Source organism: Lacerta agilis, chromosome 10 (assembly GCF_009819535.1).
Source record: "Lacerta agilis isolate rLacAgi1 chromosome 10, rLacAgi1.pri, whole genome shotgun sequence".
NCBI lineage: Eukaryota > Metazoa > Chordata > Lepidosauria > Squamata > Lacertidae > Lacerta > Lacerta agilis.
In genome coordinates this window covers 69,582,361-69,609,083 of record NC_046321.1, presented here as the reverse complement: position 1 = coordinate 69,609,083, position 26,723 = coordinate 69,582,361, and the positions used below count along the sequence as shown (strand labels likewise).

Genomic DNA, 26,723 nt, shown 5'->3' with positions numbered 1-26,723 from the left:
TTTTCTTGTTCCCACTTTTCAGCCTTGAGTCATACTACAGCTCTCTCTCTCACTATCATCCCTGACATATGTACTGTTTCGAGGCAAGTATTTATCACCACAAGTGTCATGCAGTATACTTGAGTGGGAAACCTTTGGTCCTTCAGATGCTCTTCAACTACAACTCCTATCACCCCTGGCTTTGTCCATGCTGGCTGGAGCAAGTTGGAGATCAGCAACCTCTGGAGAGCCACCCCTGAAATATAAGATTAGTTTCATTCTTCCACATTGTACTGCCAGAAGCAGTCTGTTTCTTGATTACCAGGTGCTAAAGATGGACAACAAAGGAGAGCTCTTATCTTCATGAGCTTCCTTAAGGTGGGCCCATTTGAAGCATATTGCTGGATCAGAGAGAACTTTGGTCTGATCCCAGAAGGTAGTTCTAGTGTTCTCACTAGCCCTATGCTAGAGTTGGCCAATGTGCTACCCTTCAGGTGTTGGATAAAGTTGGTCAGCGAGCAGTGTACCCCAGCATGCCATTTGTTCACATTAAAACATGGTTTATTTTAGCTATGGCTTTATGCAAAGCAGCCCTGCATTTACCAGGGTCTTCGACCATTCATGGGCTTCTGCTTGCATTCAAACCTTGTCCATGCAACGTGAGAAGGTCTGGGATGTTGCCTCCCATATAGACAAATATTGGCCATAATGTTCACAAAGGGTTCATTAGGATTGGAAAACAGGATAAACGTGTCTCTCTTTCAAGATGTGGACATGAATAGTTAAACTACCTCTCAGCAAATGTGCTGAAATTAAAACATCCTTATGTCAAAGAATCAAAACTTGGGACGTGATATTGAACTCATAGGAGAAGAAAGTGCTCCAGGGCTGAGCAAGCAAAAGTACATATGGGATGGAATATTGGACTGGGGGAGCTTAAACAGTGCAATCTACTCGGAAGCAAGTCCCATCAGATTCAGTGGGACTTGCTCTCAGGTAAGTGTGGATAGAATAACAGCCTGAATTTACTCAAATGTAGAACAGACATTCCTCTGTCCTATCCAGAAAAGGCTTGCACGGTAAGTGCTCCTGATCTTCAGATTAGGGGAGTCAGCACAGTTCTCGACTTTTAGATTTCTTTCTGAAATCTGCTACACATAGTTCTTAGCTGAAGGTTGAATCCAGTGCTGTGTGAACCAAGTTGCACATGCTCTGTAGGACTTCCCATTTCTCTCTGCCTGCCCCCAAAATCTGCTCCCCGCAACCCTCTGGAGCAGTTTTGAAGGTGTTGAGGGTCCAGGGAGGGGAGGGAAAAGTTCTGCTGCACAAGCAGAAGTTGGCTATGGGAGTGGAACAGCAGCCTTGTACACAGCTCTGAATGCTATTCTCTGTGTCAGGGTTATGCCAATCATAAAGGGGACTATTAAGGGGACAGAATGTAGCATGGCAGAAGGAGTGTTGCACTTAAGAATGAGTATTTCTACTGCAATCTGCAGACTTCACCCTTTCAGTTATGAAAATATAAGCCATTTAAATAATTCATGGGGATTTTTATTTAATTTTCTTTTTTCATGACCTTTCCAAATTTGCATGAATATACCTAGTCAGGATCTTAAGTTAACAGCCTGGCTGAACCCCAAGACTTGCCTTCATTGATTAAGCTTCAACACCCCTGGCAAGAGAAAATGAGAAATGTTACTGTTGTTTGGAAGGGAAATGCTGAACAAATTGGGTACATTTATATATCCTGTTAATTAGAATCAGCTTACAGATTTTTATTTTATTTATTTATTTCTCTCTCTTTTTAAGCAGCACTTAGTCTGTTTAGTGACATGGAGAAAGTTCTATAATTTAACTGCTCCAAAGAAACAATACTAATGGAAAATATATGATGATTATTTTATATTCCTACCCTGCATAATAAATGGCAAGGGCTTATTAAAAAACAAGTTACCATTTTCTGAGAATTACTGGACTAGAAATAAGGGAAGACGGGATCTTCTGCCATTGTTACTGAGCTATATTGTCTGGTCTTAAGGGTGCATATTCCTGAGTCTGTTAGATACACAGATCCCACACTGGTGTAACAAAATCATAGAATTGTAAGAGTTGGAAGGGACCCCAAGGATCATCTAGTGCAACCCCCTGCAATGCAGGAATCTCAGCTAAAGTATCCGTGGCAAGTATCAGCCGAGCCTTTATCTTACTTAAAAGCTCAACTCCAAGTGGAGCGCAAAACAGCGAAGCCAGGCGCTGACCAGGTGCCTTGAATTCTCCTCTATACACAGACACAGGTAGCTATAAAGGTTATACAGACCATGCTATCTGGAACTGAAATCCAGACCACAAAAGGGGAAAGGATACAGCTCGGCTTTATTTGATAATGCAGTAACTACAAGTGCACATTCCACAAGGTCTTGGTACAATAACTTTGCCATCCAGGCTCCATGACAAAAAATGTGCCCATGAGGCTCCAGCAACAACAGGGCATCAGGGCATCATTGCTGGACAACAGTGTCTCACTGTGTACACTGGACATTTCAGGTGAAGGGTATGGCCAGCCCTTCTGACCTTAGATGGAAGCAAGACCCTTTGACAGGCCCAGGGTGAGGCTTTGTTGATGGAACAGGCAGACCTAATGAGTGTGTGCTGGAACTGGCGCATGAGGAAGTGAAGCTACTGTACTACAGTGGTACCTTGGGTTAAGAACTTAATTTGTTCTGGAGGTCCGTTCTTCACCTGAAACTGTTCTTAACCTGAGGTACCACTTTAGCTAATGGGGCCTTGTAAGGAGATTAAAGTGTTCTGGGAGATGGTGTACAAAGAGCTAAAAAAAAAAAATCTGTTCTCATCCTGAAGCAAAGTTCTTAACCCGAGGTACTATTTCTGGGTTAGTGGAGTCTGTAACCTGAAGCGTCTGTAACCTGAAGCATCTGTAACCCGAGGTACCGCTGTATGTTCTGTGAGCCCTTCATGGTCATGCCCATGGCCCCCTGCTAATGTTACTGGTTGTCACGTTCTCTATAATTTGTCTCCTTGCATCACCTCTGCTTCTGCAGGTGTTCATCCTTACGCAAACTCTGAACTGTTGACTTCTTGCCACTATGTGTGCATAAACAGCTTTTGCTTGGCAATGCGCTCCTTTTCCACCAGACCCGTGTCTTCTGTGAAGAGCTTAGCCTTCAGCTCCCAGGCCCTGTATTTAGGCCTCGGTTTATCCCACAGGCAAGGATTCATAGGGGAACACAAGAGCTTAAAGCAGTTAGTCTGAGATGCTGGTTTGGGTGTCAAGTGTGACATGCCAGCCCTTGTTTCTCTCAGGGTCCCCAGCCTGCTCTTCACCAGATGAGGGTCTTGTTTCACCTGGGAGAGGTGAGCAGCCTGCTCAATACTGTGTTCATAAGTGAGTGAGATAAACTAACATTGTTTTCAACCTCTGGCTATCCTCTGCTCAGAAAAAAGTTCTGATGGTTGACTATCCTCAAACCGTTTTAAATGTTTCCCAGGTAACTTATAAACAAACAAACAAACAAAACTTTTGTATCAAGAGGCTCAGAGTTTGCTTTGACAAAGACCTTGGTTTAAACAATCCAGAACAGTTCTCAGAATTAGAATCTTGGATAACTGAGGGAACTTGGGATTCAACTGCGAAGGGAAAAATTCTTTCCCAGTAGGTTTCTCTGCAGCCTGTTTTGCCTGGAGGGGTTTTGGGGTGCCCTGCAGACATACTAAAGCTGGGTATGGATGGACTGCACATCTGCTAAACATCCAAAAGGGGGCAATGTTTAGCTGAAACAGAACGTCCTTTGTCCTAATGTTCTCAAGATTTCAGCAGATTTGACAAACTTTGTTTTCCTTGGAGAACAGCTTGTGGTGGGCGGTTCAAATTGAGTTTCGTCATCTTTGGGGGTTTTTTGGAGGGGGATTTTACAAATCTTTTTTCTATCCCAGGGGTGTCTGAAAGCATATAATGCAGCAGCCTTGATGATGCTGTGCTGATCTCAGCCTGGTCTGGGAGGCCACTTGAGAACCCAAATGTATTTGTGTCTTCTTCAGTGGAGGTTTTGGAGCAGAGGTTGGCTGACAATCTGTCTTGGATGCTTTAGTTCAGAGGTTGGCAACCTAAGGCCCATTGGCTGGAAGCGGCCTATGAGGGTCACTTAACTGGCCCATGAGCTGCCCCCAAACCAAGCCACCCACTCAGCGAGTCCCCACATACTGCGTTAAACTGGCGCCGCACGGGGACTCTCTTCTGCGGCTTCTACGCAGGATGCTATTTCTGGCATCTGGGCATGCGCAGACGTGATTTCCAGCGTCGTGCTGTGCCGGCCCAGCCCATGGAGTATCTCCGTGGGAGTGATCCAGCCCATGCCTGGTAAGCCTTGCCGACCCCTGCTTTAGTTGAAATTCCTGCATTGTGTGGGGTGGAACTAGGGAGGCTCTCAGGATCCCTTCCAACTCTAAGATTCTATGATTCTATTTGCAGAACAGAGATTAAGCTGATATTTTTCAAACATAGTATTATATTGTCAATGAAAAAAAGAGTTTGAAAAGGAGTTGGTTTATTTTCTGCATGTTATCAGAGGTATCTATAGCTTGTAGCTATCCCAAGTCCCCAATCCATGTTCTGCACTAAGCTAGTATTCTGTGTATATCATCAATCTGTGCTGTTCACTAAATGTCACTCTGTTTGCAAATAACAATGTTGGTACAGTATAGTCATGCAGTACTTAGAACTGGCATTTAAGGGTTGTATCCCAAGCTTTCCATGTGTCAGCAGAACAGACTTCTAATGTGCATGGGTGGAAGTCTAATCACACAGTGTTGGATTCCGCCCTAATTTTTTCTCATGTAATTTATTTTAAGAGTGACCAGATTTAATTAAGTATTTACAATTACCATAAAGATATAAAGAAAATGCATAATTGTTGGCAGTCACAGAACTCCCTATGTTCCCACTGAGATAATTGCTACTTGCCAGATGTAGGAACAGAATTGAGACCTAAGTAGATTACCAGCTTTCTCAAGAATAATTATTAGGAAAGTAGAGAACCCACAAGAAATAGGATTGTTCAAAAAGATAGAAGGAACAATATAAAGACTGGCTCAAGATAACTTGAACTGGGGTCACTTCAGTTACTTTAAAAGCACAACTTCCTAGTCCTCTGGAACATAGAGATGTTTGAAAAGTTCCTGTGATTAATGGATGGGTATTTGGTGACTCTCGCAGTGATCTGTATTTCTTTCCTGTGTGACTTTTCAGTATCCCTGTCGACACATCTCTGCTTCTGTTATGCGACTGCTCTTTGCTGAACAGTTCTAAGTTATTTCAACTTCTGAGGTGCCCAACTTGCCATAAAATACTAGAGGGATGCTGCTGCTTGTGAAATATGAGTTGGCAGTGTCTGGGAACAAGGGCTGGGCATCTATAGGAAATTGGTAAAATTAATGTAGCTTTCTACTGGATGTATTGATCCCTTGATTCCTCAGCTTATCAAGCACCTGCCTGATATAATTATGCCTTGAAACACGCCCTCGTGTTAAAAGCCACAACTCCTGTGTGTTTGGATTGCATACACACAGTGTGCTGTTTAACAGAATTGCACAGTGTAATCTATTTTGTGTGAACAAAGGGATGTTCTGGGCTTGTAAACAATGACAGACTTTTCCAGTATATGTAAAGCTGCATATAATTAAATTGAGCATGTTCCAGTTTGTGTGTGTGTGTGTGTGTGGGGCTATTAATAGTGTTTATTTCTTCTGTGTAACAATTCCTCCATACCCTTCAATACAACGTTTAGGTCTTTCAGGGGGATTCCACTCTGTATTTTTTGACTGGAAGTACCTGATGCCCCCCTGGGCTCCTCTGTGAGGAATGTATAATAAACAAACAAACAAATATATAAATAATGCTGCTAAAAGCAAGATGGATTTAGCTCTGTAAGTTGCCTCAGTAAGAGGCTATTTGGGAACAGGCCAGGTACTCTGGCCACCTCTGTGGGGAAAAGCAAAGTATGTGTAATAAATACAAATAAGTAAGTAAGTAAAAGCTTGACTTTAAAACTGATTAGAAACCATTTTGACCTTAATAAATAAGTCCTCTGTAGATGGAGAATAATGCCTGTAGCATCTAACATAATCAGGTGGCACCTGTGATATCTTCAGCAGCCCCCGTCTTCACAGCCCTCAGATTAGCAGGCTACCTTGGTAGGGAAAGGATAGAAGAAGGAACTGTGTTCTGCGCACTCCCAAATAATGTTTGCTCCCTTTGAGTGCCAATCTTCTGCTTACAAGACATAACTGATTTTTTCCCTTTTTTAATGAGTTGCTGATAGGAGGAGAGTCTAATTCTGTTTTCCATATCTTGATTTTACTTACTGATTTTTAACATGCTCCAGAATGCCATTGGCGAAGTTTTCATGTCAAATGTTTGTGGTTCTTATTCTCAAAGCAAATTAGTGCAACTGCTTTCCTTTTCCAGATTTATCCATTGTAATGATGATTCTCCTGACCCCAATTTGCAATATGAGGTAAGTGAAAACTGTTTTTCTAGACTGTTGTGTGTGTTCTTACACACACAGTTTAATAAGACAGCTTAATAGTTGCTTTGAAACTTACCAGAGTTTGTTTTGGACCAGGATTCCTGCATCGAGTGTAATACTAAGCCTGAAATACTTAGCAAAAATGACACTAAACTCTGCTGAGAGAGTTTATCCACATAGCCCTAACCCATGTTTTAGTTATGCAAACATGAGCAAAAGCTTAACCTCCATGTTAGCATTTCCCCCTTTGTTAAAAAAGAAAGCAATGTACCTAGGGCTCTATTAATTAGATTAACACTGAGGACAGTGCAAATTTCTTGGTGTTTACCTCAAATGGATTCTCTCTGTTTAAGTAATTGACTCCTGTTGCTTTGGCGGAGTTTGAACTACTTATAAAGGGTTTGTGGTTTTTTTGGCAGATGTTTTTTCCTAGAGGGGGGCAGGGAGGGAGTGCAGAAAACGCCTCTTGCAAAAATGCTCATTTATGTTGGCCTTGCTATTCATCAGAAAAGCAGCTGCTGGGAGCAATTGGGGTATCACCTTTGGGCCTTGTTTGTGAACTTCCGGCATTATCTGGCTGGCTGTTATTGAACACTGAATGTTGAATTAGATGGACCTTTGGCTGGTGCCTGAAAGTCAAATCTTACCTTCTTAATGGAGGCCAAAGAAAGATTTGCATATTAGTTAAGTGATTCTCACAGATAAAGAAATGTGACAAAAATCTCACTTGAGCAGCACTTCAACTACTTGGCTTGTTTGCAGAGATAACTGTGCATACAAAGACAGTCTTCTTGCTTCCAGTGACTATAAATTTCTTAATTACTGCTGATGTTGAGAATGTGCTTTTTTGCTAATTGATAGTTATCAAGATTTTTTCATGATTTTGTTTTTCTGCTATAGCTTGTACTCCGAAAATGGTGTGAATTGATTCCTGGGGCAGAATTCAGATGCTTTGTGAAGGAAAACAAGCTTATAGGTGAGGTTGTGAGTTATGGCTCTTCTCTGCTGTTTAAGACTCACATTTACGTGCTTTCACAGTGGGTGTCATGCCTTTTATATGCAAGAATATATGGTTTGATCTGGCTATGATTCCTATTTTATTGGTTGTTGCTGCTCCTAATTGATCATAGTGAGAGTCACTTGATACATGTGCTGCTTTTCAATAGACATTGTATTACAGGTAGTTCACAACAAAGTATTACAATGAAACAAGCAAAGATACAAATCAACAATACAGTTGTACCTTGGTTGATGAATGCCTTGCGAGTCTAACCCTTTGGCTCCCAAACGCCACAAACCCAGAAGTGAGTGTTCCGGTTTGCGAACCTTCTTTGGAACCCGAACGTCCAGCGCAGCTTGCACAGCTTCTGCAGCTTCCAATTGGCTGCAGGAGCTTCCTGCAGCCAATCGGAAGCCGTGCCTTGGTTTCCAAACATTTTGGAAGTCGAAGGGACTTCTGGAATTGATTCCATTTAATTTCCAAGGTACCACTGTACATCACTTTCTGTAATATCAAATATGGTTATATAATGCTAATAGAAGATGGTGACGGTTGCTTTAGTCCTGCATTATCTGAGCCATATGAGTATGAGTTATGTATGTTTTCATATCTATTATTAGTGAGAAAAAGACAGAGAGTGCTATCTTGTCAAGAGTGTTCATAGAATTGTAGATTTGGAAGGGACCGCAAGCACCATCTGGTCGACCCCCTACCGTGCAGGAATCTTTCGCCCAATGTGGGACTTGAACCCACAACCCTGAGATTAAGAGTCTCCTGCTCTGACTGAGCTGTCCACTTCGAGACATTCTGGTAGACTGACTCTAGTTCAGCTTTGCAGTTCAGGCTGTCTAGGATAAATAACAGTAATTTCCAGGTGACTCATGCAGTTGCTGCAGCAAAGAACTGAATGTTGTCTCTCTGCAACAGATGTAGCTCTTCATTTCATTTCAATGATTTCCTGGACTGGTTTAGAGCAAGTGCAGCATCCCAATATTTCTCCAGTAAAGAGAGATTATGTACATCAGGGATGGGGAGCCTGTGGCCCTCCAAATGTTGGACCACCAGTTCCCATGGAGCCCTGCTAGCATGGGCAGTGGTCAGTAACTACAGGAGCCACAGTTCAACAACAACTCTGGTTTGCGGGGAGTACAGGTTCCCCTTTCCTTGGCAACTGGCGAAAGTAAGGGGAAAACAACTGGGCCAGACAGACAGCCACTCCCTCCAAGGCAGTACTGTGGCGAGCTTGTTGGGCTTTATTATGAAAGTCCTTGGTCCCATTAGTGTCTCTGCATCCTAACCAAGCCCATGCAGCTGTTTTTAGGCTTGAAATGAGCTCCTTGGAGAAAAGGTGGAGCACAAATAATTCTGCATTAACACCACCAATGAACACAACAAACCTGTTGTTTAGTTAAGTGAATTTGAACTGGGGAGATTTCTGTTGGGTGGGCTTTCACAGCATGTAGTGTCCCAGAAGGAGATTTTGTCTGCCCAGAATAAGGACTAGCTCAGTTTATTTCACTACTTTGCTGGATTGTTGTTCAGGGGGTCAAGTTATATAGCATAACAATCGCCTGTGCTTTTTGTACCACTATCTTATTAAAATATTTTCTGTTTTCGTAAAATAGTTTTGAAATCATGCTGGAATCCAAGTAACTCTGAGGAAGTCACAGTACAAAATATACAATCATTTTATTTTATTTTATTTTAGCAGTAGTCCCAAATGCCATATTTTATTGCTTCATTTAAGAAAACAAACCAGCTAACATGGTCGATTGCATCCCATGAAATTTGTTTTCAAAAGATCTGTCAGAGGCCTTTCTGAATTATTATGTTAGCAAAGAGAATGACCAAGCAGTGAGCATTCTCTTGTTTTTTGTCTGTGAAAGAAATATCACAGCAAGTGTATTTCAGACAGCTTGATCTAATTCAACCAACAAGTTTGCATTCTAATTGAATCATACATTAGCTGTGGATGACTGATGTAATTCTCCTGACAGGTATATCTCAGCGAGACTACACTCAATACTATGAGCACATCTCAAAACAAAAAGAAGAGATCTGTAGACTTACACAAGAGTTTTTCAGGAAACACATCCAGTATAAGTTTTTTGATGAAGACTGTAAGTATTGTTTGAGCTAACAATAGAAAGGAACTGGTGCTTTTTAGAAGCTAAAGGGTTTTATTTAAATAGATTTTGGGGACTGAAATGCTATATGACTTCTCTGGAAGTTTTTTGATTAAAAATTGTTAGGGCTGCAGTCTTACAAAGCTAGGAACACCTGTGGGGTGGAAGCAGAATTCTACGTGCACCCAGAGGTATCTTTTAAAGTTCCACCTGCAGCCATCTACATAGCTGAAGAGGCAAGTTGCTTTTTATTCAAATTTGGTTTGCTTCTTTTGCCATGTGAGAAGTTTCCCAAGAAGCTCTATAGACTTTGCTTGTTTCACATTCAGTTACAGGTAGGTAGCCGTGTTGGTCTGCCGTAGTCGAAACAAAATAAAAATTAAAAAATTCCTTCCAGTAGCACCTTAGAGACCAACTAAGTTTGTTCTTGGTATGAGCTTTCGTGTGCATGCACACTTCTTCAGATACTTCTTCTTCACATTGTACAGGTTCTTCTCCCACGTGCTCATGCAGTTTGTCATAGTGAAATTTACAGCCCTAGATTATTTTATTCAGTTTTGTTTAAGGACAGAAGTCTCTGTCTTTCTTCAATGGAGATGTCTCATTTGTTCTTCAGCTACAATGAATGCTATTTAATTAAATCCAAACTACAGTTGAAAAATTGATACTCTTCACTAAAGAAAAGTAGTGATATTTTAATCACTTAATTTGGAATTGATTTTCGAATTTAGAAAACTATACAAGCTGAACCCTGTGATGTAGGAGAATGTGTGTACAGAAATGTTAATTTTAACCATACTTTGGTGCGAAATGAGCCTCAAGGCAGCACATATGTCATAAAGGCAAAGGTAAAGGGACCCCTGGCGGTTAAGTCCAGTTGTGAACAACTCTGGGGTTGCAGCACTCATCTCGCTTTAAAGACTGAGGGAGCCTGCATTTGTCCGCTTCCACAGACAGTTTTTCCAGGTCATGTGGCCAGCATGACTAAACCACCTCTGGCGAAACCAGAGCAGCGCACGGAAATGCTGTTTACCTTCCTGCTGGAGCAGTACCTATTTATCTACTTGAACTTTGACGTGCTTTCCAACTGCTAGGTTGGCAGGAGCTGGGACTGAGCAACGGGAGCTCCCCCTGTCACGGGGATTCGAACTGCCAACCTTCCGATCGGCAAGCCCTAGGCTCTGTGGTTTAACCCACAGCGCCACTTGCGTCCCTACACATGTCATAGGTATCTGTAAAATACAGTACATAAATCCGCTTTAAGCAACCATAGTATAAAAATACAGGGAAAATAAACCACACTCAATCCAGCGTGGTTTGTTGGTTGGTTAAGTTGAGGGAGGCTGTTCTACATAGAACTGTTTGCAACAAGTAGTAATCTTTACTGTCAATCACTAAAGCTGTGGGAGATTATGAGAATTGCATTCCAATGTCTAAACATAAAAATAAGAATAAGAATTTATTATTTATCCCCTGCCTATCTGGCTGGGCTTCCCCAGCCACTCTGGGCGGCTTTCAACCAAATATTAAAAACAACACAGCATCAATAGAACCTCTTGCTGCCTTGACTGACCTTTAAAACATCCAGAGTTATTGGACTAGGCAAGCACAACAGTTTACACAGAGTTCTAATTTGATGGGCTACGCAAGAGAGCATGGTCTGACCTCAGTCACTTAGAATTTTTCAGATATCCAAAAAATTGATTACGTGACTCCTTGTTTTGGGAACAAAATTCCTTGTTAATGCTTCAGAGGAAATACTTGGAGGGTCAAGAATGGTCAGTGCCCTGAAGCAATTTCCTGTGCTGAGCTACCCTGCTTTGACAAAGAATGAAAGGAAGCCCTTTACTTATGTAGCAAATGTGTCAGTAACCACAGGACAGAGAAAGTTAAGCCTTCCCAAATCCAGCTGAGCACAGTGTATTTGAGCACTTGCAGCCTAAGCCCATTTAACTCCCACTGATTTCAATAGGCTTTACTCTGTTAAGTCTGCATAGTGTTGCAGCCTTAAGAGTTATGCAGACTCTACTGGGAAGTCCCATTTGAGTTATTTCCCTTAAACTTCCATGACTAATAAGAATCTTATCACCCATAAATCTTTTTTCAGGTGCTGTGTTCTCGATCAAAGCAAACACTTAAGGCAGGATGAGTGCACTAGCTCTGCCCCATGTTGACATTCCAACTGCTTTCCCACTTCTAGAAGCCAAAAACCTGAAGCGAGGAATCTTTTGTGCTTGTCAAAGCTCCCCAAACATATTTTGAACTCTGGAAAACCAGGCTTTTCAACTAACTAGGGAGCCTCCATGAAACTCGCCTTCCATGATGATGGGGAATGAAGTGAATGTTCCCCTCCCACTGCCTTCTCTCATTTACCTTGACCTGGAATGCAATGTCTGATGACGCCTTAAACCAGTGTCTTTCATCACATCTTTTGGTAGTGAATATGGTCATTTAATTTATGTGCTAGTTAAGTGGAAAGTACTGAATCTCCTGCCAATCAACTTAATTGCTGATTGTTTTCCCCCCAAGTGTTAATAAGAGATCAAAAAATACTTTTCTCTTCACTCACACAAAGTCTTTTCAGTTTTTTTTCCAACCCCTGTCATGTCCCCCTTTGGTCATTTGTCTCTCTCTCTTCATAATTAAAAAGCCCAACATCCTTCTGCTCTTAAAGGGAATGTGTTCCTGCTTCTTGATCACTTTGCTTGCCCTTTTCAGTTCTGTAATATTTGGTTTAGCCATGGAGTGACTAGAACTGTCTATGCTTACTTAATAATCCAAATACAGTCACACCATAGATCTAAACAAAAAGCCATGCAACATGGTGATGACCACTAGCCTAGTTAGATGAAACAAAATAAAAAATAATAAAACATCCTTCCAGTAGCACCTTAGAGACCAACTAAGTTTGTTCTTGGTATGATCTGAAGAAGTGTGCATGCGCACGAAAGCTCATACCAAGAACAAACTTAGTTGGTCTCTAAGGTGCTACTGGAAGGAATTTTTTATTTTGTTTTGACTATGGCAGACCAACACGGCTACCTACCTGTAACTAGTTAGATGAGTTCAGGCAGAAGTTTCATAGCTGATGGCAGACCTATCTTTTTCATGAACCAATCAGCCATGACAGCCTTATCTACCCAATTATTGGTATGCATCATTTCCGCAGAGCAGCTCTCAAACATCAAATGAGCAGCAACTAAGTACAGAAATTCAAAAAACATAAGAATACTTGCAAATTACCTTGTTAATAAGTAAATAAACATAATAAACTAGCAATTCATGCTACTTTGAATAAAATAACACCAGTAAACTGGCTTAATCCAGCAGTTTAGAAGAGGTAGTTGACCTTTTTGGTGGTAGGTATGGCCACACTCTTGTACGTGCATTCTCATGTGCACATACAGGCATACAGCCCCCTCCCTCCACGGCCGTTCTGTGCAAATCAGTGTGAGTGTGTCAATCTGTATCCCCATCAGGGGGCTAGAGTAGATGTAAATATTTAAATCCATCCCAGCATTGTGAATACTTAATCCCCCTACCCCCCATTTTGTACTGCCACTGCCAAAATTGGAGGGGTCTTGGGGTGAGCAGAAAAAAATAACTGGGAGGCCAAATGAGACCTCCTAGCCAGGTTTTAGCCCCCCTGTGGCTTAAAGCTAAACAGGAGGAAGAATAAAACCTCACACACCATTACATGTACATGGCCAGATAAATCTGGATTTCACAAAGGCAATATGGCACAAAGGCACAGTTTGCCAATGTACGTTGACAGGCAGCCACACCTCGCTTGTGGTAGCAGCTTTTTCCAGGCTTATAGGGGTGGAGCAAGGTAGGCAGAGCTATTTTCTCTCTATCAGCAACAGTATTTGTGAGCAGCAGCAGCTGGGGAGAAATAAGGAATGGCTGACACTCTCAAGCCCTGCTTAGGACATTCCAAGGCATCTGGTGCCACAGTGAGAATTGCTAGACGAGATGGATCTTGGTTTGACCCAGCAGGGCAGTTCTTATGCTTGCAGAATGCAAGTTGTTTTTATTAGTGTAAAATGTGAGTAAGCTCACAGTCGTTTGTGTAGACCACTGAGGAGGGTCTGAACTTCTTAAAAAGTCTTGCGGCTCCATCTTGCATCACCCAGCAGGGCTCTTTACTTTGCCACCACAGTAGCAGGAGAAGCCCTAGGCGATAAGGAAGGGACCCACACTGGCAAAGCAATCCAGCAGAGTAGCTGTCACCATATCCACAGGCCCATCACTCATGCAGATCTAGGGCAGCCTCAGTCCCTCCTACAGAATGCCCTGTTTGGGGGCTTTCCAGGGACTGCTGCCAGAGAGGAGCTCAACAATGGCAAGAGCCAGGGCGTTTCATGCCAGTGGAGTGATGTCACTCGGCAGGTGGAGACCATTTGGGGCTGGATGACAGGAGAGGTCTACCCCGTACAAGCTCCCCCTCCCCACACGTGCTGGATTGGGGGTTTGGATTGTGCTCTCAGTTATCCTAGTTTTCTGTGAAGGATGAAGTTTATGGGAAGAGGCAGAGTGTACCCTCCTGCTTGGCCCAACACATATCACTTACCCTTTCACAGCACCAGAAGAATCCATGTTTGCTTCAGTTCTAAGAAGGCCTAAAAGCATAAAATTTGAAGTGGTTTTCGGTTTTTGCTTAGTAAACCTATTAATCTTGCCTCTTCTCTTCTCTTCTCTTCTCTTCTCTTCTCTTCTCTTCTCTCCTCCCCTCCCCTCCCCTTTCCTTTCCTTTCCTTTTCCCTTTAATCTTTCTAGTTGTGTTTGATATCTACAGGGACAGCATGGTAAGTCAACTCTTTGGTTTGGAATGCTTTATTATTTTTACTAGTGGTTTCAGCCCGTTAAAATAACGGGCGCTAGAACATATGTTGTCAATTATACACACACACACACACACACACACACACACACACATTTATATATTCACTTCTAGCGCCCGTTATTTTAACGGGCTGAAACCACTTTCAGAGAGGCGGGCGAGGGCCGGGAGTAGTAGGAGGAGGGTGTGCCTAGGCCGCCGCTGTGAGGCGGCTCCTCCCGGGCCGGAGGGGAGCCTCTCCCTCGCCGCCCCCGGCCGCTCCGCCTAATCAGCGCTGGCCCGGCTCGGCCGGCGGCTCCTCCTCCCCGGCAGACTCTTCCTTTCCCGGCCCTCCCCGTCTGTCTAGGGCCCCCGCCGGGGCCTTTGCCTCGCGGGAAGAGAGGTGGGCGAGGGCCGGGGAGGAGTAGGAGGAGGGTGTGCCTAGGCCGCCGCTGTGAGGCGGCTTCTCCCGGGCTGGAGGGGAGCCTCTCCCTCGCCGCCCCCGGCCGCTCCGCCCAATCAGCGCTGGCCTGGCTCGGCCGGCGGCTCCTCCTCCCCGGCAGACTCTTCCTTTCCCTCGAGCGAGGCAGAACTTTCACCGGCCAGGCTGGGCAAGCCCCGACGTCGACGCCCGCCATGGACATCCAGCGGCTTTGCAGGGGCCCGGCCGGCTCCGAACCCTTCTGGGTGAGAGTGTGGGGTGGGGAGGGAGAGAGATGGGGCAGCATCCCTGGACCCAGGGGCCGGGCTTTGTGGAGCGGGAGGGGGGTCCCCCCTCGCCCGGCAGCGGCGAGGCAAAGCCCCTTTGTGCGCGCCGCCTCCACCCTCAGCAACTGGGATTCATTGGGGAAACTGGCAGGGTGGGGACGACGACAGGCAGCATGGCCTCCCTTCTCGGCCTCCCCTCGTCCTCTGGAGCACGGACGTTCGGATTCAACCGCCCCGCTTCAACTGCCGACGCTGCTCGAGGCCCGATCTCTCTATCCAATCCCTGTGTCCCTGGGGCACATGCGCAGTAGCGCAAACCCAGAGACACACGGACTGGACGCAGAGACACTTGCATTATATATATATAGATTCTGTGTAAATTTTTGACTATCTCCTTGGCAAAGCAGTATTTTATTCTGCTTTTTTTTAAAAAAAGTGATAGTGTACAGTAATAAGACAGAGTTGCCATGATCTTATGCAGGGTACCCATCAATAAGCATGAATTCTACATATCCAAGTTGCTGCTTCAAGGACACTGGACTCTGTGATTTCCCAGTGGGAGTTTTCATTTTTTCTTGGAACACCACACTATAGGCAGATTTTAATTTTTCCTCTCAGTTTCAGAAGCAGTTTGCTGTGCAGTAGAAGAAACTGCTGTTTGAAAAACAGAAATCCCTTAAGGGGTCCTGTTGGCTGCTGCTTTGGAACCTAGCTTACTTTACAAAGTAAGCCCAGTTGTGCAGAAAGGAGAGGGGAGTGGGGTTGTGGAAGGCTGAGGCTCACTGCAGCTTGTTTTTGCTTGAAGAGATCTCCTTAAACCAAGGCTTAGCATGACATGTGAATGCTACCCCTGCCTCATGTTCCTTATCAAAGTGTTGATCTAAGAATTGTTATTTAAAACTCTTTAAATGTATTCTGTAGCAACTGTGTTCCTTGCCAAATCAAATCTTCTCCTCTTCTTTTTCTTTTAAGTCACAATAACTTCATTTGTTTTAGGCTGGGCAAATGAATTATGATGCTTAAATAGTAAAGAATTTTTGAAATTGGTCAACTGTTGCATTGGAGCTTTAGTTGTTGAATAAGTGCAATCATTCATTTGTAAATGATTTGTACCTTGTGGTTGGTTGCTTTCCCTTTCCATGCCTACATAGATCTAAAAGAGCAAGTACCGGACAATCAATATTGTAGAATTTTTGGTATTTATCTTAAGCAGAAACCTGGTTCCAGTCACCACTGAACTGGAGTGATTTTGCAGTCTTTAATACCATTACCGCCTGGAAATGCAGGTTTTCAACATATGAATGTAGAAATTGCAGTTTGTGTTGCTGCAAGGGAATGAATGGCTGTTTGTTAGTCTAAAACACAAGCTCTACTTCACCCTTCTCTGTTATACTTTGTTAAGATTTGCTGGTGCCCTATTTGGGGATGGAGACAATATTGCCAGGTCTGCATAATCATAGTCAGCCATTCTATCCTGCACTTCAACTGTTCCAAGCAAATCTACTACTGCATTGAAAGCCCTCCTGGCTCATACCTGCCAGAACAGAAGATGGGACAGGAAAAAAAACAGGAAAAACAATACAGTATTTAAAATGAAGAATGATTTTAATCAACATAAACTTATAAATATTTCAACGGGATGTATGGGCCTGCTTTTGGCTAATGAGATGGTCAGTATTGCTAATGCTCGTCCCTACAACCCAGCCTACACATGGATCTCGCTCACACACACCCCATGGCCCAGTCTACGTGCAAGCCTTCCATGCCCCCATCCCCACAACCCAGCTTATAGACATCTCCCTAACCCCCTTCCCCATGACCCAGCCCACACCCGTGTCTCCTTAAGCCCCATCCTCACAACCCAACTTGCCGCGTGTCTCCCTAACCCCCACCCACCACCACCCCAGCTTGCATGCCTGTCCTCCAACCCCAAATTCCCATGCACTAGCCTGCCCGCGCATGTCTCCCTACCCCCAATCCCCACGGCAAAGCCTTCCGTGTGTCGCTCATCCCCATGACTCACTATGGGGGCAGCTGCAGGACCAGGCCTCCCCTCCTCTGGAAGGCGCAGCCGACGAAGACGCCGTTCCTACCCAGGCAGAATATATTTGCACCATCAGCATGTGCAGAGGAACAAGGTGAGCTTGCAGAGAGGGCTGCGTCTCCTTGGATGGGCTGGATCTGACCATCACTGCCTCGCCTGCGCACGCCTCCCCCTCGCTTCCTTTCCAGGCACGACCTCCTGTCCTTTAGCACGGGAATAAAGCTGACTGCAAAAGAATTGCCCTGCCCCACCCCACATGTTCTCCCTTGCATCTCCCCCACCCCCAACCCGCTTCCTGACCTGCTTTTCTGGCAGTTGGGGGCCCCAAGCAAGGCAGCAAGGCGATTAGAGGTGGGCCCACTCCTTACTGCCCAAGTCTACTGACCCCTTCCTGCCACTTGTTGCTTTCCGCCCCCACCCGGCCCCCTTCGCAGCATCCACAAGCAGGCTGGACAATTAGGTGTTAGTGGGTGGGGAAGTCTATAAGGCAGCTGGAGGTGAAACGGAATGGGATCGTGTCCATTTCAGCTCCCCGAGAGCTCGGTCTCTTGCTGGCGCTGCACAGCACCCACCGCCAAGCCCGCCCATCTTCACATCCCAGCTGCTGATCTGTGTCAGGTCAGACCCACTTTGCAGATGGGTTGAGTTCAGTGCAGTTTGCCCAGACTTGAACCTCCTCCTCCTCCTCCCTTCCCCCTTCCCCAAGAATCCTGGTGTGGAAAGGAAAGGAAAAGAAACCTCCAGTTTTCATCTTCTCCTTTCTCTTTCTGGGTGGGTGGTAAGGGAACAGTGTTTGGGGGGCGTCTTGAAATGGAAGTGTCTTGAGAATTGTTCAGAAAACACCACCGTTGTTCTTCATTAGTTAAGAAGACTCCTTGCTGGATCCAGCCAAAGGCCCATATAGCTGTTTTAACACTTTGCACTTCATCAAGCTGAAGACCGAGACCTTTCACACCAAGGGGTCAAAATTTGCTAGTCACTGGTTCTTTTTGTGACCAAATTGGTTTTAACTTTTTAAAAATTGTTTTTATTAAGGATTTTCTTGGGTTACAATAGTACGAACATTGTCTCTACTTTCATATCGTAAAGTCCTTTGTATTGATCAGTTATGTTTGATGTGGGACTTCAATGTTGTATACAGTATAAGGTGGGGGGGGGGAGATGGGAAGAGAGCGGAGGGAGAAGCGGGCAGCAGTTTGCATGGTGAAAGTGTGAGGTTTTTGTGTCAGCATCACATGGGTAGGCTTTCTATTCATGTATTTGTTTTCTTTGGCGTAAGAGAGGTTGGGGGCCCAGGGCGTGATTGCTTGCTTTCAGCTGCCTGCAGTGAGATGTGTGAGGGGCAGGAGGGGTTGTTGTGTCAAGGTAGCCATATCAATCTGTATGGTGGGTTGTTGTCTTGTTGGGCTGTGTATGTAATAAAGGGGAGCCACATTGGGGTGAAGGCACCCTCTTTTATTTGTCCTCATGTTGGTTTCAGTTTGTGAGTTAGCTTTATCTTGTTTTACCAGTACAACAGGGATCCAAAATGTGGACTTTGCCTGATTTATTTAAGTGACAGCACCCTTTCATGCTGAGTACATGCATGCAAATGACTGTGGCTTGCCATTTTGTGATATAGGCAAGAATTGTCTTGCTATATCAGGCTGAAGCCACAATGTTCTGCCTCCAGCAGTGTCCAGTCAGATACTCTAAGAACAGGGGCAGCCAGTGTGGTGCCCTCTGGATTTTGTGGTCTGCATCTCCCATTAGCCTCTGCTGCCAGCATGCTAAATGGTCAGACATGATAGGAGTTGAAGTCCATGGCCTTTGGAAGGCATCCCTGTGGAAGTTCTCTTAATATGCCTGGCTCACAGGCAGCAGCCCCCACCCCATTGTTTGGTATTAGCACCTGCTATCCAGATGCCATTTAGCTATCATGGCTCACAGACACCAAATAGGTCAATCCTCCATAAATCAACCTCCACATATGTTTTATTTGATAATGTGTGGTTTCCTGACCTCCTTAACCAGCCTTGCTTCCACCCCACCAGATCAGATAGCCATTATGTTAATGAACACAACCCCACATGAAAATTAGCGGAAAGCATGTCTGTCCACATTCCACTTTAAAGGCTTTCTTCGTGTTGTCTTATATAAATAGATTTATGTTTTGCTTCTGCCATTTTTCTTCTGCAGGGTAGAGTGTGGTTAATTGATTTTAATCCATTTGGCGAGGTAACAGATTCTCTACTGTTTATGTGGGAGGAGCTGAGGTCTGGAAATGGTTTGAAAGATGACGAGAGTGAAGGTGGAGCCATGGAACAGGTAACAGATGGAATGGTGATGTGACTGGAAATATAATTAAGCAGGTCCTCCTGGCTTCTATATATGTACCTGGATGCAAGGATTCATTATGCTGTGTTCATACATCTATGGAAGCTATTGTGTCTTGTTTAAATGAATACATGGACTTTCCATTGATTTTGAACTGCAGAGATAATAAGTGCTACTGGGCAGAGTCTGTTTCTGCTCATAGGTTTGCTTTTCAAAGTGATTCTCAATGAGAATTATCTATCTGCAAGCATCCTCTGGCAGGGCCATTTTGCAGCATTACCAGTTCCAGGTGTATGTCCTGATGGGACTACTGATTCATTAATGTAGAGATGGTCCACTTCCTTTGGTATCCAAGAAATGGAAATCTATTTGGATTCTTGATTCTACTCAGCAGTGAGGGTGTCAATTAATTGGGTGCATGCACATACAAAACCTAAAGGTCCAAGTATTGTTAGTGTGTCGTATCTGTGCATCTACCTACATTTTAAAAAAAAATCTTGCAAATGAAGCTGATCTTTTTTGCCACATCTTTATTCACAATTTAGTAGGTTCACTTCCAGCCAAATAAAATGGGCCCTTGATCTTTCATTCCCACTGCTACATTTTGAGCTGCTGGAGTTGTGAGGGAGTATCTTTCATAAATTTCCTTTTTGAACTTCTGCATATATACACTGGTGTTCTGGACTTCAGGAAGCTGGAAATGAAAGGCAATATCAATTTGAAGAAGGTTTCCTGGTGATAGCTCTGCTTTCCAAGTTGCTCATCACCCTGAGCTTTTATTGTACTTTCCAGGCAAAACAAAAACCTCTACATGTAACATCAGTTTTCAAGCATTACCTTTATGCATGAACTTTCTCACTGTACATTTAACAGTGTTCCGTTTCTTAGTGGATGCTTCTTTTATAATATTGGGTCTTCCAACTGAACTGTTGATATTTCCAGTTCCATTTTATTTTATCAGTATTTGAGAGCTTATGTAGCGAGAGTACTGATTCCCACTAATAGCGAAAAGTGGCAACTGAAGGCCCCTAGGCCAAGACCACCTTCACCAGCTTGCCAAACAAAGGGCAACAGAGGCTGTGGAGGCAGCTGCATTTATGTAGTCCAGGGGTGGCCAACTCCCAAGAGACCGCGATCTACTCACAGAGTTAAAAACTGGCAGTGATCTACCCCCCTTTGGGGGGTTCAGGTCAAATTTCTTGAGCTTTCTTTAGGGAGGAGGAGAGCCCCGTTTTTTGGGTTCAGGTAAAAGTTTAAAGTTGTTAAGCTTCTTTGGGAGAGCCAGTGATCTACCCGTGATCTACCACAGACGTCCAATGATCTACCGGTAGATCACGATCTACCTGTTGGACATGCCTGATGTAGTAGAACTTGCGAGCAGGCCACCGCAGTGAACTCCATTCTTCAAATGGCCCTCCTAGAAATTCAGTTGTTTTTGTCCTTCAAATTCATGTTTTTGTCCTTCAAAAATGTCTAACTTCTACAATATTTTGAGGCTTTTTCCTAAAACAATGTACATTTACAAAATACAATTAAAAATGTGTATTAAAAAGCCATTGATAAAAGTAGAAATACCAAGTGAGTGATCTTTCCCAATGTGATCCTTTTGAGGCTTTTTTGTCAATTATTTGAAATACACTGCCGCTAATTAGATACACACAATGGTGATTTTAAATTGACATCTCTTGCTTATTGCCTCCCCTTATTAGGACTATCCATCATTCCGTTGTACAAACAGCAACCTTACTGTTCAACCTAGCCCCTATCTCAGCTACAGGCTGCCCAAAGATTTTGTAGACCTTTCCACTGGCGAAGATGTTCACAAATTAATTGACCTGCTCAAACTGGTAAGTAAGTTTCCTAACAGAAGAGCATAACTTTAAGTATCTAAGGTAACTGCATACAGGCACTTACTTGGTTCAGAGGCTACTTCACATCTGTATGTGTCATTTTATTTCTCATGACTGTCTCCTTCGCACCTGATGAGCTGGGAGGACAGACACTTGTAAAGCTTCTCATATCAGACAATACAATGGGTTTGTTGGTGGAGGTCGATCTGCTGAGGTTATTTGTAGACTAATTTCCACATGGTGCTCAGTGATCAAGTGATGTGAGACTCAATCAAAATTGTTTCCAGCTCTTTTATTTTTTACAGTACCGTATTGGCCCAAATATAAGACGCACCTTTAAAATTCAAGGCTTATTTGCAGGTGTGGCCCACCTCCCGGAACTCCTGGCACAACCTCCCCAAGCCGGTGCCGGGGGAGGCTTGGGGGTAGTGGGCAGGCAGGCTGCGTGCCACTGCCACGTGCTCCTGGGCTGTTCGGGGGGGGGGGGGAGCCGCACCGCTTTGCCCGCAGCCTCCCCCCTCCCCCCTTCTTTCTGGCTGCTGGGGGAGTCTTGGGAGCGGTGTGCGGGCGGCATGCTGATGCCCTGTGCTCCCGGGCTGCTTCCTGGGGGGAGGGAGCCATGTGGTAAGGTTGCGAATATAAGCCACACTTTAACTTTTCACGGCCCGAATTTGGAAAAAAAAGAGTGGCTTATATTTGAACCAATAAGGTATATAAGTTTCTAGGTGAATTTTTATATTTCATATATTTGGTAAACTCTTACAGGGTCTCTCTGTTTTCATTTAGATTCTGCCTTTCCTGGTCTTTTTAGTACTAGTTGCTTGGTGTAATAAGGGACAAGAGTCATTTTGTGTAGAGGGAAGAATTTTGGCAAGCTCTACTTCTCATTGGGTTGCCTTGACATTTTAAATTTTAGGTTCACAATCTAAAAGTAGATCCTAAGCTCTGGACAGACTTTATTTTTATCTCTCCAGCACTTTTAACTGAATGGTGAATCCAGTGTTTCCAAACTTTTTTTAAAAAAAAAACCAACAACAACCATGGTCAGGAAAAAATGACATATGCAAATATTTAGTCACTATATACAATCTTTGTATATAGGAGTCATATAGGTTCTACTAGCCCATTTCAATAAAGGGATGCATATTTAGAACCCACAATTCGCCAGTGTTTTTGTAGCCATGAATGGAGTCTTTAAATGGTTACTTAAATGATTATGAATATATTAAGGCTACATTTCAAAGCAACAATTCTGAAGTGGTGTGCATTAAGCTGCTGCAAAGGCACATTTCGTTACATAAGGAGGGCCTTGCTGGACAGAGCCAAGCCCATCACATCCAGCATTCTGTTTCATCCCGCGTCTGGCTAGAGGCCTTTGCAAGATCACAAGCATAGTTTGAAAGTGACAGCCCTCCCCTCTTGATTGTCTCCAGCCTCAAGTATATGTCTCAGTATCTGGATGTTCTGTTTAACTACAATGTCTAAAAACAGTTGACATACCGTAACCTCTTTGTATCTGTCAGTTCCTTTTTTGAAGCTGTCTAATCCTCGTGGCCATTGTTTCATATAGTGACGGAGAATTCCATAACTATTGCCAATCTATTTATTTGGATAGTCGTAAATTTTTAGATGTGGGACACCTGGATTGCCACTAGTACATGTGAAAAGGATCTGGGGGTCTTAGTAGAACACAAGCTTAACCCGAGTCAGCAGTGTGAAGCAGCAGCAAAAAAGCTAAGGCTGTTTTTGTTTGCTTGTTTGTTTGTTTGTTTGTTTGATTGATTGATTGATTTCTATACCGCCCTTCATCATAAGATCTCAGAGTGGTTCACAGAATAAAATTTAGGATAAAATCAAGTAAATAAGTAAAACAAAACATAGAATCGTAGAGTTGGAAGGGACCCCAAGGGTCATCTAGTCCAACCCCTTGCAATGCAGGAATTTCAGCTAAAGCCCCCAAGACAGATGGCTATCCAGCCACTGTTTAAAAAGCTCCAAGGAAGGAGAATCCACGATCTCTGGAGGGAGACTGCTCCACTGTCAAACAGCTCTTATTCTCCTATTGTTTTTGTTTTTATGAGGTTAAAAACTTTTTACTCTTCCTCACCACTCTCTCCCCTTGTATGGCATTGTCACTTCTTGGCTGTGAATAAAAAAGTAGAAACTATATTACTTAATCACATTAGAGAAACACTATAGATTTTCCTTAGAGGTGAATGTGATTTGAAGGAGGGTTCACCGTTTGTGGTGAATACACACAACCTACTTTTGCCTCTTCAAGGGAGATAATACGGGAATATAATTTGATTGTTTCCCCCCAAAACCCATTCTTAAACTGTCTTTCCAGGGGCAAGTTGGGAGAATGTGTGTGTGTGTTTATGTTTAAGTAGGGTTGCCATATTTCAAGGGCAATCACCTGATAGCCCCTTTGCCGCTGCTGAGCCCAAGCTGCCCACGCCTGAGCCTGAACCAGAGCTGCCCACACACTTCTTTTTTTGAAAAACAAAAAACAAAATCCAGGACATTTGCTTTAAAATGTAAAATTCTCCCCGGATGGGCATGTAGGATCCCCCAAAGAGGACATGCCTGGGAATTCCTGGATGTATAGCATCCCTATGCTTAAGTTTTCCTCAAACTACTTTCAAGTCTCAGAAACTACTTTGTGACTCTGCCCTTAGAATGACTGACTATTTGGTAACTGGTTTCCAGCTTTTCTCAGCAAATTAGGCATATTGATCACACAGTGGAAGACATTGAGGTTTTCACTTTTAATCAGTCAATTTCCTGCCATTCTAACGAAGTTAATCATATCACTCCTCAGGCAGAAGGAAAAGGCTAAATAACAATTGGCAACGGCATTGAGTGAAATCTTATCAAAAGCATTTCACTGAGTGCATTCTTGTTGTTCAGTTGTTGGTGGGTGGAGGTGGAGGTGGGGGTGGGGGGACATTAGCTAATCCAAAAGAAATTTATCCATCTGAAGTATTGTTCCAAAAGAACATTCATTTACTTAAGGTTGTATATTTTGTACTGTACACTTGTTAAATCTAGTCTTGATCTAATAACAGGACATGCCTTCAAGCTTTACATAAGATCTCTTGGTGGTGGGAGGCGAGATTAAAAAGAGAGATCAAAAAAAATTTCTTTACGCCACCACAGCAGCAAGAACCTTGCTAGCCCAGAATTGGAAAACGTCAAATCTACCAACGGTAGTAGAATGGAGAGGGAAGCTTGTGGAATACTTGGAAATGGCTAGATTAACAAGCAGAATAAGAAATCAAAGAGATCAGCAGATAAGTTTGGATTGGAGTAAATTCCTAGAATATTTAAAAGACAGTAGGAATTTGTAAGCACTTACAGGTGAGACGAAATTCTTGCAAAGCAACAGAAGAACAAGAAAATTTCAGAATGAACATTAAGATTAGTTTAACTAGATAAAATTGAGAAAAAGCGGACGAATGATGTACCTTGGAAAACTAATGTAGAAGCGGAGGGAAGTCAAAAACTCGGCGGAGTTTAAGAGATAATGCAAACCATGTAAAAAGACAAAACTGTATTTATTTTTATTTTTCTTTTCTGTTATCTGTTTTTATGATGCAAAAACAATAAAAAATATTTTTTTTAAAAAAAGATCTCTTGGTGGTGGAACACAGGGTTTAGCTTAAAAGCCTCCAATGTGTCAGCCTATAGATCACGAAATCTTTAGTTCCAAAGCTTGTGAAGGTAGCTTGTGAGGTTATTAAAAAAGCTGCCAGCTTCCCTGCTGATCTTTTCCCCCAGTGCTTTCATAAGAGTTGAAAGGACTAGAGCTGAGTTACAAAGTGACCTTTGTTATTAAGGTCACATTATGAAAATTGGGACAGGCCATTCCATGCAACTGCTGGATTAACCCGACAAGCCCATTGATGCATTAGCAATCTCAACTGAACTATTCATTATGTCCCTGCAGAACATGCTGTGGGGGTGACGGGTGGGGGTAGGGAGTGTGGTTACTAAACAGCATGTGCATTTAATGATGCATCCATCAGTTCAGGAAGAAGAGGAGAGTGTTAGATTGAACATGGAAGAGCTTCAAGTGTGATGTCACTTAACCAGGAAGTCATTATTATTAGTGTTCAGTTCCCCTGCAGTTCCCTGCTTTATTTAATAAAGAGAGGTCTTTATTTAGTTCTTTTTAAAAAGCTCTTTGATGTTAGTTCCTCCTGATAATTGATTCTTCTCTCTTGAATTATGTAGTTTTTAGTGTGCATTGCTAATATCGAATTATGCAAACTTTTAAAAAGTAGCTTGTTGAAATACTCCTGTCTGTGGCTTTAGAACGGGGATGGGGAACCTTCCCCCCGCCCCTCTCGAGAGCTGGGCTGGTGGTGGGCAGCCAGGATCAGAGCCAAAAGTGGACAGGCCATTCCCTCCTTCAGCCACCACCTTTTCCTCCCTGCCCAGGCAGGTAGCCAGGGGAAGTGGCAGCTCGCTCTTGCCCAAGGTCTCTGCTGCGGAGGGGTGTTTTGGTCTCCTTCCATCTGTTTCAGCTCTCCTGCCCTCTTCTCTCCCTCGGGGAATATGGGCAGTGGGAAATGTGTTGTATTTGTTCAATTGCATGGCTGTCTCCTCTGGAAAATAGTTGTAACATTGAATTCTATATAATTTCATTTTCTTGGTTATCCTAACAGAAACGAAATCAGCAAGATGATGAAGAATCATGAAATGCGGGATGAAATTGGAATAAGAAACAAGGCCACAACTTCATGGGGAAAGATAGCATTTTTGACACCACAAGCTCTGAGAACATTAGCTTTTTATATTATTCCCACAACCTCAAGAGGATTCTGATCTTGTATGGGCACTTCATTGAATAAATCTGTTTTAAGCTGACTTTGCAGCATTACAAGGGAGACAGCTGGTTCTCGCTTAACACTGCTGGGTCTCCCCTTTCTTTTGATGACAACTTTTTATTTCACAACTCACTACAACCAAGAGAACTGTTATTTTTTGCTGTAGTGCTATCCTCTAAAACTATTTATTTATGCAGTGGTACCTTGGTTTAAGAACAGCTTAGTTTATGAACAACTTGGATTAAGAACGCTGCAAACCCAGAAGTAGGTGTTTTGGTTTGTGAGCTTTGCCTTGGAATAAGAACATGTTTCGCTTCCTGTTGAGTGTGTTCCGTTTGTAAATTGAGTCCCCCGCTGCTATGGGAAAGCATGCCTTGGTTTAAGAACGCTTTGGTTTAAGAACGGACTTCCGGAACGGATTAAGTTCATAAACCAAGGTACCACTGTATTCTAATTTATTGGCCACTTGTTCATAAAAATATCTAAGCAGTCAACAAAATATAC

General features: G+C 43.4%; 1 protein-coding gene across 4 annotated transcripts in view; it reads left to right on the top strand.

Annotated features, from left to right (window-relative positions):
• Positions 1 to 26,326, top strand: part of CDC123 (cell division cycle 123) — a 33,138-nt gene extending 6,812 nt beyond the window's left edge. Inside the window, exons 8-14 of one of the 4 annotated variants that reach the window (XM_033161927.1) lie at positions 6,461 to 6,509; positions 7,422 to 7,497; positions 9,519 to 9,641; positions 14,427 to 14,455; positions 19,400 to 19,528; positions 21,247 to 21,384; positions 26,058 to 26,326. In XM_033161927.1, coding sequence (XP_033017818.1) covers positions 6,461 to 6,509; positions 7,422 to 7,497; positions 9,519 to 9,641; positions 14,427 to 14,455; positions 19,400 to 19,528; positions 21,247 to 21,384; positions 26,058 to 26,090 — 577 coding nt within the window. In that variant the 3' untranslated portion in view covers positions 26,091 to 26,326. Of the gene's footprint in view, positions 1 to 6,460; positions 6,510 to 7,421; positions 7,498 to 9,518; positions 9,642 to 14,426; positions 14,495 to 15,545; positions 15,645 to 19,399; positions 19,529 to 21,246; positions 21,385 to 26,057 lie in introns of those variants that run through there. The other 3 variants (XM_033161928.1, XM_033161929.1, XM_033161930.1) reach the window with 3 other exon arrangements.
• Positions 26,327 to 26,723: the final 397 nt, after the last annotated feature.